The sequence below is a fragment of the Myodes glareolus genome, chromosome 7 (genome assembly GCF_982192425.1).
Source record: "Myodes glareolus chromosome 7, mMyoGla1.1, whole genome shotgun sequence".
NCBI classification, from domain to species: Eukaryota; Metazoa; Chordata; class Mammalia; order Rodentia; family Cricetidae; genus Myodes; species Myodes glareolus.
Genome location: NC_142032.1, coordinates 7,860,770 through 7,873,837, shown reverse-complemented (window position 1 = coordinate 7,873,837; position 13,068 = coordinate 7,860,770). Strand labels below are relative to the sequence as shown.

The 13,068-nt window shown below is 49.2% G+C and overlaps 1 protein-coding gene and 1 long non-coding RNA gene across 3 annotated transcripts in view; one reads left to right on the top strand and one right to left on the bottom strand.

Moving 5' to 3' along the window:
* The window catches only part of Rbm20 (RNA binding motif protein 20), a 190,083-nt gene extending 181,375 nt beyond the window's left edge, over nucleotides 1-8,708 (top strand). For both annotated transcript variants that reach the window (XM_048423877.3, XM_048423878.3), the window contains exons 13-14: nucleotides 234-355; nucleotides 5,652-8,708. In XM_048423877.3, coding sequence (XP_048279834.3) covers nucleotides 234-355; nucleotides 5,652-5,762 — 233 coding nt within the window. In that variant the 3' untranslated portion in view covers nucleotides 5,763-8,708. The remainder of the gene's footprint in view (nucleotides 1-233; nucleotides 356-5,651) is intronic.
* LOC146893682 (uncharacterized) lies at nucleotides 760-11,123 on the bottom strand. The gene is made up of 2 exons (XR_015003333.2): nucleotides 10,664-11,123; nucleotides 760-5,326 (listed from the first exon to the last, which is right to left on the bottom strand). It is a non-coding gene; the product is annotated as an uncharacterized LOC146893682 (long non-coding RNA).
* Nucleotides 11,124-13,068: the final 1,945 nt, after the last annotated feature.

Here is a 13,068-nt window from a genome sequence, read left to right as displayed (position 1 = left end):
ATGGACTCAGACCTGAAAGGCAGGGCGCTGGGCAGTCATTGCTGGGTGTCCTCCACCTGCTTGCAGCATGCCCCTGATGTTCACAAGGACCTGTGAATCGGGTAGGCACTTTCTGTCCCTGGCTGTGTTGTAACTGTGGCCGAGGAGGTGAAGCTCAGAGGAGCTGGTAACTGCCAAAGTCACCGGCAAATGCGCTTCCTAATGCTGGCTGTCCATTCCCCACCCTTCCCCAGGAGTGGAGTTCGTGGTTCCCAGGACTGGCTTTTATTGCAAGCTGTGCGGCCTGTTCTACACGAGTGAGGAGGCCGCCAAAGTGAGCCACTGTCGCAGTGCTGTCCACTACCGGAACTTGCAGGTAACTGCTCGCTCTCCTCGCTGTCCACCTCGTGCGATTTCCCAGTCTCCACTCACAAGCCAGCACCTAGAAGTCTTAGACCTCACTTGCCTCTGACTTGAACTTCCATCTTAGAGGCCACAGGGACTTCCTAGCCCCCTAGCATACCATTTAGACATGCTTCTGTAAACTAATACCTCCTCCCACCGTGTGGAGAATGGCTGACTCTACAGGCTGTCCCACAGACAGACTTCATCCTAAGGGCCTTTTAAACACCTCCCACCCACAGCGTATGGAGCACAAGCTGAGTTCTGCTGGTATTCTCCTGACACACAGTGTCAGCCCTCTCAGCCAGGCCTGGGGGCTTCAGCCCAGGGCGCTTCCTTTTCTCCTCCTCCATGCAGATAACCTTTTTGACTGGAATGAAAACCAGTTCTGCCCCATTACATGTTCAGCTAGCACAAACAAACGCTTGTCACAGGCAGCGCCTGCATGCAGAACTGGTCTAGGCTCTGTGAACACAACAGCAACGAATCCAGACTCATCCCTTGTAGGTTCTGGCTGAGTGTAGGACACCTGGGTACAGGCAACAACTAAGTGATGCCTGTGTCAAAGTGTCACCTGTAGCAGGTACTGAACCCCACATTTCATCCAAGCTAAGACGCCTTGACTAGTACATACCAGTTTAAATGTTTGTTCTTTGTCATGGGGTTGAACCTTTAGATATATCCATCACATGCTCCGCGCCTGCGCCACATCCTCAGCCTGCTATACCAGTTTAACACCAATTAGAAAAACCAGTGCAGCGAACTGAGCGGGGAGACTCTCTCGACTGTCAGATGCACGTTTATTTCAGAGATAGTAATGGGTTTTCAAAAATGTCTTAAAGTCAATGAGCATGCTCCTGTTTGGCATTCTGCCAAGGCCCCCAACAGACGCCCCATCTGAGATGACTGTGGCACAGGCTCTTGGCTCCCTGACAGGTGCACCAGGGAAGTGAACTGGGGTGGACAGTGTGAGAGCTGAGGCAATATCTATGCCTAAAGCCCGTGTAATTTTTGTGATCAAGTCCTGGCACAGGCTGGGTTTTACAGGTATTTCATTTGCTGGTGTGGGGGCAGGGGTGAGCGCTACAAGGCTGCTACACTTTTACAGCCAGAACCAGAGTTTAGCGGTAGGCGGTGAATCAGGCAATAAAATGCTTGGCATGGGCACACGAGGACCTTCCTTGGCACTCACATGGAAGCTGGGCATGGTGACGCATGCCTATAATCCCAGCACTGGGGAGGCAGAGGCAGGAAGATCTCTGGAGCTCACTGGCCAGGCAGTCTAGCCAAATTGGTGAGCTCCAGGTTCAGTGAGAGAGACTCTGCCTCAAAACATAAGGCAGAGTGACAGAGGAAGAGACCTAATATCAACCTGACTTCTCTACATGCACATACACATGCACACACACACACACACACACATATATACATACACTCACATACACACACATATACATAACATATACATATGCATACAAACATATACACAATACATGTATACTTGCACACACATATACATACACACAGATATAGGCATACACACATATATACATATGTATACACATACACAGATATATACACAGATATGTACATATACACATACTACATATACACACATATATACATACACACACATGAGTGTATACACACATGGACACTACATGCAAAATAAATATCCAGAGTTTGAGTCACATGGCTCAATCCAAGAAGGGCCTGGGGCGTTATTGCTGTAGTTTTAGACCAGGTATTCCTCTCATAGTTAATTTTTTAGAGTGACTTATCTGATGGTTTGTTTTTTAAAAGTCATGTGTGTTACTTTTTTACATTTATTTACTTATTTAGTAAAGGTAGGAACACACATACCATAGCGGAGACATGGAAGTCAGAGGACAACTTGCAGGAATTGGTTTTCCCCATCCTCCGTTTGAGTTCTGGGGCTCAAAATCAGGTCCACGGGCTTGGAGACACTGACCCTTACCCACTGAGACATTTTCCTGGACCTAATCTAGTGGTCTTTAAGCAGGAATGCGGACTAGAATTGCCTGCAGTTTCGGAGTACATATGCTAGGTCACATATTGGGGGGCAGCAGTAACATGTAATTTAAAATGAAATGGTTAATGTGAGCATCTAGTTAAGAATCTCAGGTTTGCTTTACCCTTGAGGCCTGAAGCTTGGAGGAGCACTGTAAGGTTCCCTCTGGGCACTGGCTATGGAGAGCCACTGGGCCTGGGACCACATCTCTTGGTTCACGTCACTAGTTTCTTCCTCCTCCTCTAAGTTGATCTTCGGGGCTGGGGATGGCTCCGTCTGGCTTCCCACAAGTAAGAGACTGTCTCTGGCTGTGCCTGGGGTCATTTAAACCTCGTGGTTTCCCGCCTGTAAGAGACTATCTCTGACTATGTTGGGGTCATTTAAACCTCCTGATTTCCCGCACATAAGAGACTGTCTCTGACTGTACCCAGGGTCATTTAAACCTCCTGATTTCCCGCATGTAAGAGGTTCTCTCTGACTGTACCCGGGGTCATTTAAATCTCCTGATTTCCCACTAGGGAGCAGCTGTTCTAGGAACATGGCAGACACACTGTTCTGTCTCTCTCCTGGGGAGGAAAGGGAATGGTGGTCTGGTTTGACCAGAGCAGGAACTTGAGACTGGGCTCACTGGGTTCTGAGAGCTACCTGGTTACAGTCATCTAACCCAAAAACCTCATTGTTGTTCGAATCCTAGTTGATCTTAATAATAAAAACCCAGAGTCAGATATGGGGTAAATGCTGAAAGGTCAGAGAAATAAAGGAGCCAGTCACTAAAGTTCTTATCTCTATGAAATCCTCAGACCCAGGGGGCAAGAGCCTGTCTCTACATGTCCTCAGACTGAATGCCTTGAGCTCCTGTTTCCTCCCCGCCCAGTCATATCCCTTCCTGTCTCTACCTCCCGAGTGTTGGATTAAAGGCATGTGACTCCCACATACTGGGATTAAAGGTGTGAGCCACCACCGCCTGGCTCTGTTTCTCTTTTAGACTGGCTCAATCTCGGATAGCCCAGGGTGACCTTGAACTCACAGAGACCCATTTGCCTCTGCTTCTTGAGTGCTGACCTTAAAGGTGTGTGCCACCTCTGCCTGGCCTCTATGGCTAACTAGTGGCTTAGCGCTGCACTTTGATCTTCAGGCAGGCAAGCTTTATTTGTTAGATCACAAACAAAACATCACCACACTTCATCATTCTTAGACCATCTGCAAGCTGGAAGGGCACGGGGTAACGCGGCACTGATTTTCCTTTGAGTTAGCTGGCGTCTTTTTAAAATGCATCTGCTTTGCGCCTACCCGCCTAGTGTAGACCCAGGAATCTCCATTTCTAAAATGTTATGGTGCTTAAGATTAGACCCAGGGCTTTGAACGTTCTAGAGAAATACCACTGAGCCACACACCAAGGCCAAGAATCTTCATTTTAACAGCCTTTCTGTGAATGTCTAATTCCTCAGTGTGAGAATCTTTGGTCTTTTCTTGGTAGAATTGTATGGCCCCAAGGAGACCCAAGAGTTCAAGCTTACTCCCACTAAGAGAGGAAGAATTCAGAGGCTGCCTTTCTCCAGGGCGGTGGTCTGCATGGTGTTCAGGGCCTCTAGGGCCTAACTCCAGGCTGCCTCCCATTCCCACAGCAGGTCAGCACCATCCCTGTGGTTCCAAGATATACTGGGCATAGGCATTGCCTCAGCTCCTCACGCTGTCCAACCTGAGTTCAAGGTCCCTCCTGTATCTGTCAGGGAGCCAGGAGCCTCTGCCACAGCCACCTCAGACAGGGCTTCCCTCGGGGGCCTTGGCAGAACACCTTTGTCTCACTTCACTCCAAACCGCATGTGAGGAAAGTGAAGACCTGAGACCCACACAGCAGGTGCCGGCTGACTCAAGTCAGGCAACTTACAGAGTTAGGACTCCTCAGGAGGCCTTGAGTGGGGGCGGAGGGTGTCAGGGATACCCTGAGAGGAAGGAACAGGTTGAAGGCGCCTCAGTGCAGCTTCCAGAAGTCTCTCTAAGCCATTGCTGGTCACGGCTCTATGTGCACCCGTGGGGAGTGATCTGACATACCAGTGTAGGCCTCCCTGGGCGTGAAGATGGCAGCAAGCCGCAAAGGACGCACCCGTATGCAGGGTACTCACCCACTTGGGATTCTCGAAGCTGGCAGAGGAGAAGCTAGAACTCTCCAGCATCAGCCTCACCCACAGGCATCTGCTAGGGTTCTGGCTCTGAGTCAGACTGCAGCCACCCCCAAAAGCTAAAGTTTCACAGCAGGTGGAGGGCAAGGGAGACGCCATTGCTCTCACTAGGGACAAGGGGAGATTAAGGACCCCCCCCCCCCAATCCTACAGCAGGTTCAGCTCATGCACAAGCCTGACATTCTCGAGTATTTACCGTGTGGCAGACATTATGCTGGGTGCTGTATGAGGCATGTGTCACTTTTCCACTTATAGCAAACACTGCCCCACTCCCCGACTGCTGGCGAGGTTGTCATGGTTACCCTCACTTCACAGATATTAGGGACATTCAGCCACTTGCCTGCAGAGAGCGTGGATTTGAACCCAGGACATCTGTTAGCTGAGACTGCACGCTTGACCCCTGAACTGGCCTTGACCTTTATAACTGCCAGTCAAGTGCTGTCTGCACCGTTCTTGCTGCTCCAGCACAGCCAGGCCTTCCCCTCATCTGTCACAGCGCTGGTCCCAGATATTCGGAACACAGGCCAGCCCTGGCTGGCTTATTGGCCATAAGTGCTTCTAGCTCTGTGGAGGCAGGCCCCCACTGGAGAGACGGCGTTTTACTTCCAGTCCATTCAGGGGGCTCGAGGCCCTCCCCCATAGCATGTCCTTCAGGATTGTTGGGAATCTCTGATGTCCCGTGGGCCAGTCCTGGACTCCTGCCATCCTCCACCTCCCTTCTTCTGCAGCTCTCCTGGAAAACAGGTAGCATTGTCACGAGGATTGAGTTTAAGCCAGGTAGTTAGCAAGTGCCTGGCAACAAAGAAGGGTAGGGGTGGTTGCTATGGTTAGTATCTCTCCTTCCTGCTTTTCCCACAAGATACTTACATTGTTTGGAAATAGAATGTGGTCCTACTGCCCTAAGAAACACTGGAGACGGGAGACGTGGTCCCCATTTGCCACAGGGTTAGGAAAGGGGTTCTACACCACACACACACACACACACACACACACACACACACACACACCGTGCCACCACTGACGTCTCTCTGCCTGCACTGTCCCTCTCTCCTCCACAGAAGTACTTGTCGCAGCTGGCCGAGGAGGGCCTGAAGGAGATGGAGGGGGCAGGCAGTCCAAGCCCTGAGGAGAGCGGGATTGTGCCACACTTCGAGAAGAAGAAGCTCTGATATTGCCGCGGCCACTGTCTCTGGAAGGAGAATGGGAAGCCCGCTGAACTAGGGCCAGTGTGGCCTCGGGGACAGGACTGAGAACAGAGAAGAAGGAGAGCCAGGCAGGACACGGTGCTTCAGCTTGTTCCCAGAGACGAGTCCAGCCCACTGAGGGTCACCAGCTTCCTGGGGGCTGTTTTTTAGTTTGTTTTTCTCTCTTCTTCTTACCTATCCCTTCTGTGCCAAAGTCTATTTCCTTTACATAAACTCCAACCTCTCAGGGATTGTCACTGGGTTTCAATTTTTGACTGGTTCTGGCAGATCAGTCATGTGGGGCTGGGCCACGCAAGGAAAAAGTCTAACAGTTGCCCTGGATTTAGAGTCTTCGGTGAACCCGAGGTGGTCTTGCAGTCTGGGTCCTGTGTGTCCCAAGGGGGCTGAGTCAGGTTCCTCTCAAGAGGGGTCTCCAATGAATCTTGAGAGGGGTCACCAATGAATCAGTTGGCAGAGGTAAAGCAGTTTCATTACAATTTCCTTCAGTTGGATCCCACCATTTTGAAAAGGCTCCTTTTCTTTTTCAGTTTCTGGCTGGTGCTCTGGCTGGTGCTCTGGCTGGTGCTGGGAATTGAACCCAGGACCTTCTATATTCTAAACAGGTGCTCTCCCACTAAGCTTTCTGCCCCCAAAGCCCTGGGCTTTTGTTTTGAGGCTGATTCTCATGTAGTTCAGGCCTTGCCGTGAAGGGTAATCTTGAACTCCTGATCCTCCAGCCTCTACCTCTTGGGTACTGTGGCTGTAGGCATTGTGGTACTGGAATCAGACCCAGGGCTTCCAGCAAAGAGGCAGATACTCCACCATCTGAGCTGCGTGCTCAGCCCTAACGCACCCATTTTCAGAAAGCCATTCATCCTCAGTTATTCTAGAAAACCACCAGGCTAATGCCTTAAAGTAAAACTATATTAATTTTATGGCGCAAAGAACTCAACATTGTCGAAGCTCTGGGAGGACCAATCCAAACGTCTTAGTTTAAGTATGGGTCTGGGTTTGTTCTGTTCAGGATGGTGATGTTGGTCTAGATTCACTTTATCTAAATTTGAGGTCAGCCATGGCTTCTCCCTATAGCTAGAGGAGGAAATTGGTGTGGGCCAGGGTGCATGCTGGGCTCTGCTGCGAATCAGCCTAAGTCAGCATCAAGGGACTGGCATCTGACCTTGATTCACCCTTGGTGCCTCTACTCTTGAGTACCCTGTATTCGAATGATTTGAAAATGATCCCCCATTGAAGGAGAAACTAAAACACTTGGTTTTCTGGGGACCTTTGGGTGAGGATGGAGGCCTCGCTTATGCTGATTTGGACGTTGAAATGCTAGGAAGAACAGATTCCTGATTCCCGATGGGGTCAGCACTCCCTTCCCATGTGGGCGGAAGGGTCTTAGTGGACACGGGTACTAGAAGACATGAGCTCCATTTGAGCCATAGAATGGACCTGAGGTCAGAGAGAGCCTGGTGCTGTCTCCACGAGTAGACATGCCTACCTGAAGGTGTCCTCCGTGTGGATGGTTTGCCTGTGTGAGTTGCCAGCTTGTGTTCCCAGGTAAAGGCAAACAGACTGGACAGGGATCATATCTTCCCCCCCCCCACCCCATATTGCCATTCTATGGAAGAGCAGTGGAGAAGTGATCTAGCTCAACACCAACATTTTATCAGGGAGGAAACTGAGGCACAGAAAGGAAATGAACGCAGACACTATGATGACCACGTGTAAACGTTGGGGCCTGTGGTTCTGGCCAGGAGAGAACTTGTGGAACCTTAGAAAGAGAGGGAAGAGACAGGCCAGTCTGGAAAGGAGTGATGGGAAGTTGGGACTTCAGGAAGGTGGTATCCAAAGAGTTAAGACTCAATAGTGTGTCTCAGTCCCCATCGTTCCCCTGGTGGGCTCCACAGGTGGCACCCCAGCATTGTAGTCATCAGCAAAGTCTCCCCCATTTCTCAGAAAACCTTTGACTTCTGGGAATAGCTATTGGCCACATCCCTAAATCCATTAGCAGCTCCACCAGAGGCTGGACCTGTATTTTAGCAGAAGCTAGACCTGTACATTAGCAGACGCTGGACACTTTTTCTTTCAGCAGAGTGAGACAGACCTCACCGGCACCACTGGCTCCTATGTTGACAGCATTTCTATGGGAATTCACATGGCCCAGTTCTCAGGCGGGGAGACGGCTCCCTCGATTGTAAGTTGACCTTCTTCAGAGCACTCTAGAGAAGGTCCTCCAAAGGGAGAAAGACAAGGCAGTCTCTACTTTCAGTTACCACCTTCAGTTTAAAGTCACGGATGATTCTATACTTGTGTGTGTGTGTATATACATATATATATATTTATTTTTATATAACTCCATCGGCATGGTCCTGGCACTTTTTATTCCTCTGTGTGTGACATGCAGTGCAGTAGTAAAGACAACCAGGAAAATACTGATTTCTTTTTTTAAAAATTTCTGTTCAGTGTTTCGCCAATCATTTTAAAATGTCTCTCCCCACGGTCGTTCATGAACAGTTGCTGCCTTACACAAAAGATTCGTTTGCATCCTGAGTGGATGTATGGAAGGCCCACGTTCTCTTATGGTCATGGTGAGCACCTGGTGGTTTCCAGGCTGGACTCTCAGGGGCTTGGGTGAACTTGTTAGTAGAAGCTGTGGCCATTGGTGTTCAGGTTTCCCATTCTTGGACAGTCTGAGGGGGTGATCTGTAAGATTATACTTGAACTGGACCAGAGATTATTTTGTGAGTATTTGAGAGAAACAGAACTATTAATTACTTTAAGTTTGAACCCATAAAATAAAAATATTAGAATTTTTGAGTGTCTTAGATAAATTGTCATCATTTTTTTCTGATCTATATAACTGACCCAAAGTGTTTGTTTTTACAAAAGGAAAAAAATGGTTTTTAATAAAGAGAATTTGAAAACTTCCGAGTGGCTGTGTCATGCGGGGGTCTTTCAATAGCTGGTCAGCGTCTCATAGCGCCTCTGTGCTAGCATTTGGTCTCCTTTTGACTTTCATGAGTGTGTGTGTGTGTGTGTGTGTGTGTGTGTGTGTGTGTATGTGTATGTATTGCACATATAGGCAAGTACATGTGGAGGATTGAGGTCAATGTTAGGCATCTTTCTTGACCTCTCTCCATCTTTTTAAAATTTTTTCCAATTATTTATGGAGTATGTGTCATGGTGTCTGCAAAGATCAGTGTAATCTGAATTTTCTTTGGGTCACCAGCTCACAAATGACACAGAGATGCATTATTAATTATGAAGTCTTGGCCTTAGCTTAGGCTTGTTTCTAACTAGCTCTTACAACTTAAATCAACCTATTTCTATTCGTCTATGGACCTGCATGTCCTCTTCCCTCCGCGTCTGCCTGGAGACTCCCCCTTCCTTCTTCTCAGAACTCTCTCTGTCTGGAAGTTCCGCCCATACCTCCTGTATAACTATTGGTCATTTAGCTATTTATTAAAGCAACCACAGTGACATAGCTTTACGTAGTATAATCGAATATCTCCCAACAGTTCAGACGATAATTTGTGGGAGCTGGTTCTCTTCCTACCATGTATGTTCTGGAGATTAAACTCAGTTCATCTGGCTTGGCAGGAAGCATCTTTACCCACTGGTTGAACCATCTTGCCAGCCCTCTGCTTTAGTTTTTGAGACAAGGTCTCTCCCTAAGTCTTGTCCATTGGCTAAGCTTGTTGACGAATGAGCTTCAAGGAGCCCTTTTCTCTTCCTACCCTCTCTTGACTGTTGTGGTCACAAACTTCGTATGTAAGTGCCGGAATCCAAACTCAGGTCCTTATGTGGGCATGGCAGGCACGTTGTTACCAACTTCATCATTTTCAAAGCTCTCAAATATTTCCAAGGTTTGTGCAGAGACCACAAAGCAGGTCCCACTTAGGACTCTGGTTAGAAAACCAAAGAGAATGAAGTTTTCAGTGGCCTAGGGGACCCAGGATGACCCTTCTGGAGTCAAAGAGCTTCTCATAAACCTGTAGCATTGCTACCCAGTGCTCCTCAATCTTTAGTGATTGAACCCCTCTGTCTTGAACCAGGGTCAGGCCATCTCTGATGGCAGACCACAAAGATCTTGTGGTCAGCTCTGTTGTGGACACTGTCTCAAGCAGAGGTCTTTGTGTAGTTTTTTCTGTCAGCTCCTTGGGTCTATTTCCTTGGTCATAAAAGAGAGTGATGATTTAATTACCTCCAGAGTTAAGAGACTTTGCTGAGAAGAACATCTGGTATGCTTCAAGGCAACACATTTCCTTTGTTTTTGCAATATGTAATCTCTACCACAAACTCGCACTTTTAATGGGTTGCTTTAAGTGAAGCTATACCAATCTCCTGGGCCTGTTTGGCTATAGCTTCCAATAGCCTAGAACTTTCCCTGTGCCCTACTCCCTGGTTAACAGTGCTCTTGAGTCAATGAGGATGAGATGGGAAGCCTGGACCCAGAGGGCAGAGTGGGGCCACCTGTAATTACTGTAGCAGATTACAGATCTAAGGACAGTTCCTGTTGAGCCTGTTGTGGCCCCACCCCCACCTCGGTCTCATGATGACCAGCCTGGGGCTGAGCACAGGCCTCTAGTCCCCAGCAGGGCTGGAGAATATCCTTCCTGGGAGCTGCTGTCTGTGCCCTAACTGATCAAAGGCAGGAATGGGCTATTCCTGCCATTGGTCAGGGCCCAGGACGCCTGGGGAGCCCAGTTCCATGTGTCCAGTCCCAGCTTGTTGCACAGCTGAGCTGCACAGCTCTGGAGAATATAACCCATTTATAATCTATGCCATGACTACCCTTGTCTAGGGTCTGTGCAGTGTTGATTCTCTGTTAAGGCCTCCCTCACCTGAGCTGCAGCTGCTCCCCCCAGACCGGGTGTTCTCACCTGCTCTCTGGTGCCCCGTAGCCTGGTTCTGGGTCCTTACATTCAGATGCCACCTTGTGCCACACTTGCTCTGACTGGCTTTTGTGACGCAGAGGCTGGGGTTGCTCCTCATGATGCATTTGTCACTCTTGGATGCTGATGCTGTTGCCTCTGCCTGGCCTAAGAGCTCTGTCCCCTTAGAGCATCGACGGCAAGGGCTGGCTGGCTGCGTAGGCAGTGGTGGGGTGTCCGGGTTCATCCCCAAGAGTTCTCATTTTCTTTTCCACCATGTTGGTCTTAGATAGAACCCCAAGCATTTAAGAGTAGCAAGGCCTCAAACACCCCAAAGTCTTCATTCTTCCTTTCTGGCTCGTTTATTGACTGATTGGATTTTTGAGTCAGGTTCAGACTGACTGTGAATTCCAGAGCTCAAGTCACCTTCCTGCCTCAGTCTCCTCCAGCTACGTGTTCCTGTACCCAGTGTGGTCTTTCTTTCTGCTAGAGAGACAGAGAGGACAGCGGTGGGCACAGAAAGGGGAAGTGACTCACCTGTAGTAACTCAACTTATTAGATTTCAGTCTGGGGAGTGGGGTAGTGCTGGACCACACAAGGCACTATTAAACTATGCGTGGAATTTTTCAGGTCTGACTCTAGCTGAACATTGTCTGTCCGCAAGGTATGGAAGGCAGATCCTTGATCTACATCACCTGGATACCGTCCATAACGACAGACTCAGTCCTCCCATGGGGAGCCTGGCGACCGTCAAGCCTGGGCATTTGCATTTTGTTCTAGGTAGTCTCTAGGGTACTCAGTGCAGGTGGTGTCAGCTGCCTTCTATGACAGCTAGGGACTTCCCCATCAGTTCCTAGAATAGAAGGGGCATTTATCTTACCAGGCGCACATGCAGAGGAGATGAATGGGGATCATTCAGGGGAGTGGGGAGACGACTGTGGGAGACACGGAGGAAGGGAGCAGCGTGGCTGTGGCACATGAGCTGGTGGGAGCCATGGTCAGGTCAGGAGGGGGCATGAGGCAGGGTGAGGGATTTGGTGGGACTCATAGACACACAGCCCCTTTACAAACTTAAATTTTTAAACATGTGTATTATATATTTCGATTATACCTACTGTCTTAGGGTTTGTATTGCTGTGAAGGGACACCATGACCACGGCCACTCTTACAAAGAAAACATTTAATTGTGGTGGCTCATCTACAGTTCAGAGGTCCAGTCCATTTTGTGTCCTCTTGGCGGGATGTGGTGGCGTACAGGCTGATGCGATGCTGGAAAGGTAGCTGCTGCGTGTCGATATACAGGTAACAGGAAGTAGACTGTCTCACTGCGCATGGCAGGAGCATATAGGAGACCTCAAAGCCCACCTCCACAGTGACGCACTTCCTCCAACAAGACCACACTTCCTAATAGTGCCACTCCCTTTGGGGGCCACTTTCTTTGAGACCGCCACATCTATCCTCCCGTTACCACCTCTCATTTCCTCTGAGCCCTTTCTTTTTTGGGGTCTCTTTCTGTTAGTGGTTGCAAGTGTCTGCTCTTTAGCAAAGCCCCTGGAGATGATCGCTCTGGGGAGACTGAAGCGAGCGGAGTTTGGGTATCTCCAGGGCCACGTCAGTGCACCAGGAATACCATGGGTGCCTTTCTTTCCTGCTTTGCATGAGCCAGTACAGCCAGCATTAGCCCTGCTGATTCTTGAGGCTCTCTGCAGGTCACCTGTATGCATTCTAAGGGACTGTGTCCTTTGGCACCTTCACGGAGTTGAAACATAGATGCTGATGTTTTCCCCAATAGATGAAAATGAGGCTTTGCGAGACAAAGTGGTTTGCAAATGGCCAGATAGGCCATGAGCAGGAGAGCAGAACTCTAAGTATATATTTATTTCATATCTTTCCTCCTCTTTCTTCCTTCTTTCCTCCCTCCCTCCCTCCCTTCCTTCCTTTTTTTCCAAGACAAACTTTTGCTCTGCCTTCCAGGCTGGTTTTGAACTTGTGTTGATCCCCCTACCTCAGTCTCCTGAGTCCTGCCTGGCATCACAGGCATGCTTCACCACACTGGGCTTCAAACCATGATCTTAGCCTCCTCTGCCTGCTCTGCCCGTCTCAAGGCCGGCATGTGTTACCAAAGGCTGTGGGCTCTGGGTGCACCATGAATGTGTACAGCTGAGTACACGGCATCCCTTAGCTCTCCTCCAGGTGTTCATGGCAAATCTTTGCATTCAAATTCTAGAAAGTGGTGACTCCATGCCTCCCCTTCCTAGAAAGATCAAGAAAGGACCCCACCTTTCTTGAAACAAGAAGGAAGGGAAGAAGGAGGGAGGAAGAAACTCCATTGTCTTCCTGTTCTCCACTCTGAAGATCTTGCCTGGAGACCTGGGTCTTGTGGGCACAGCAGGGACTAGACGAAAGGAAAGAAG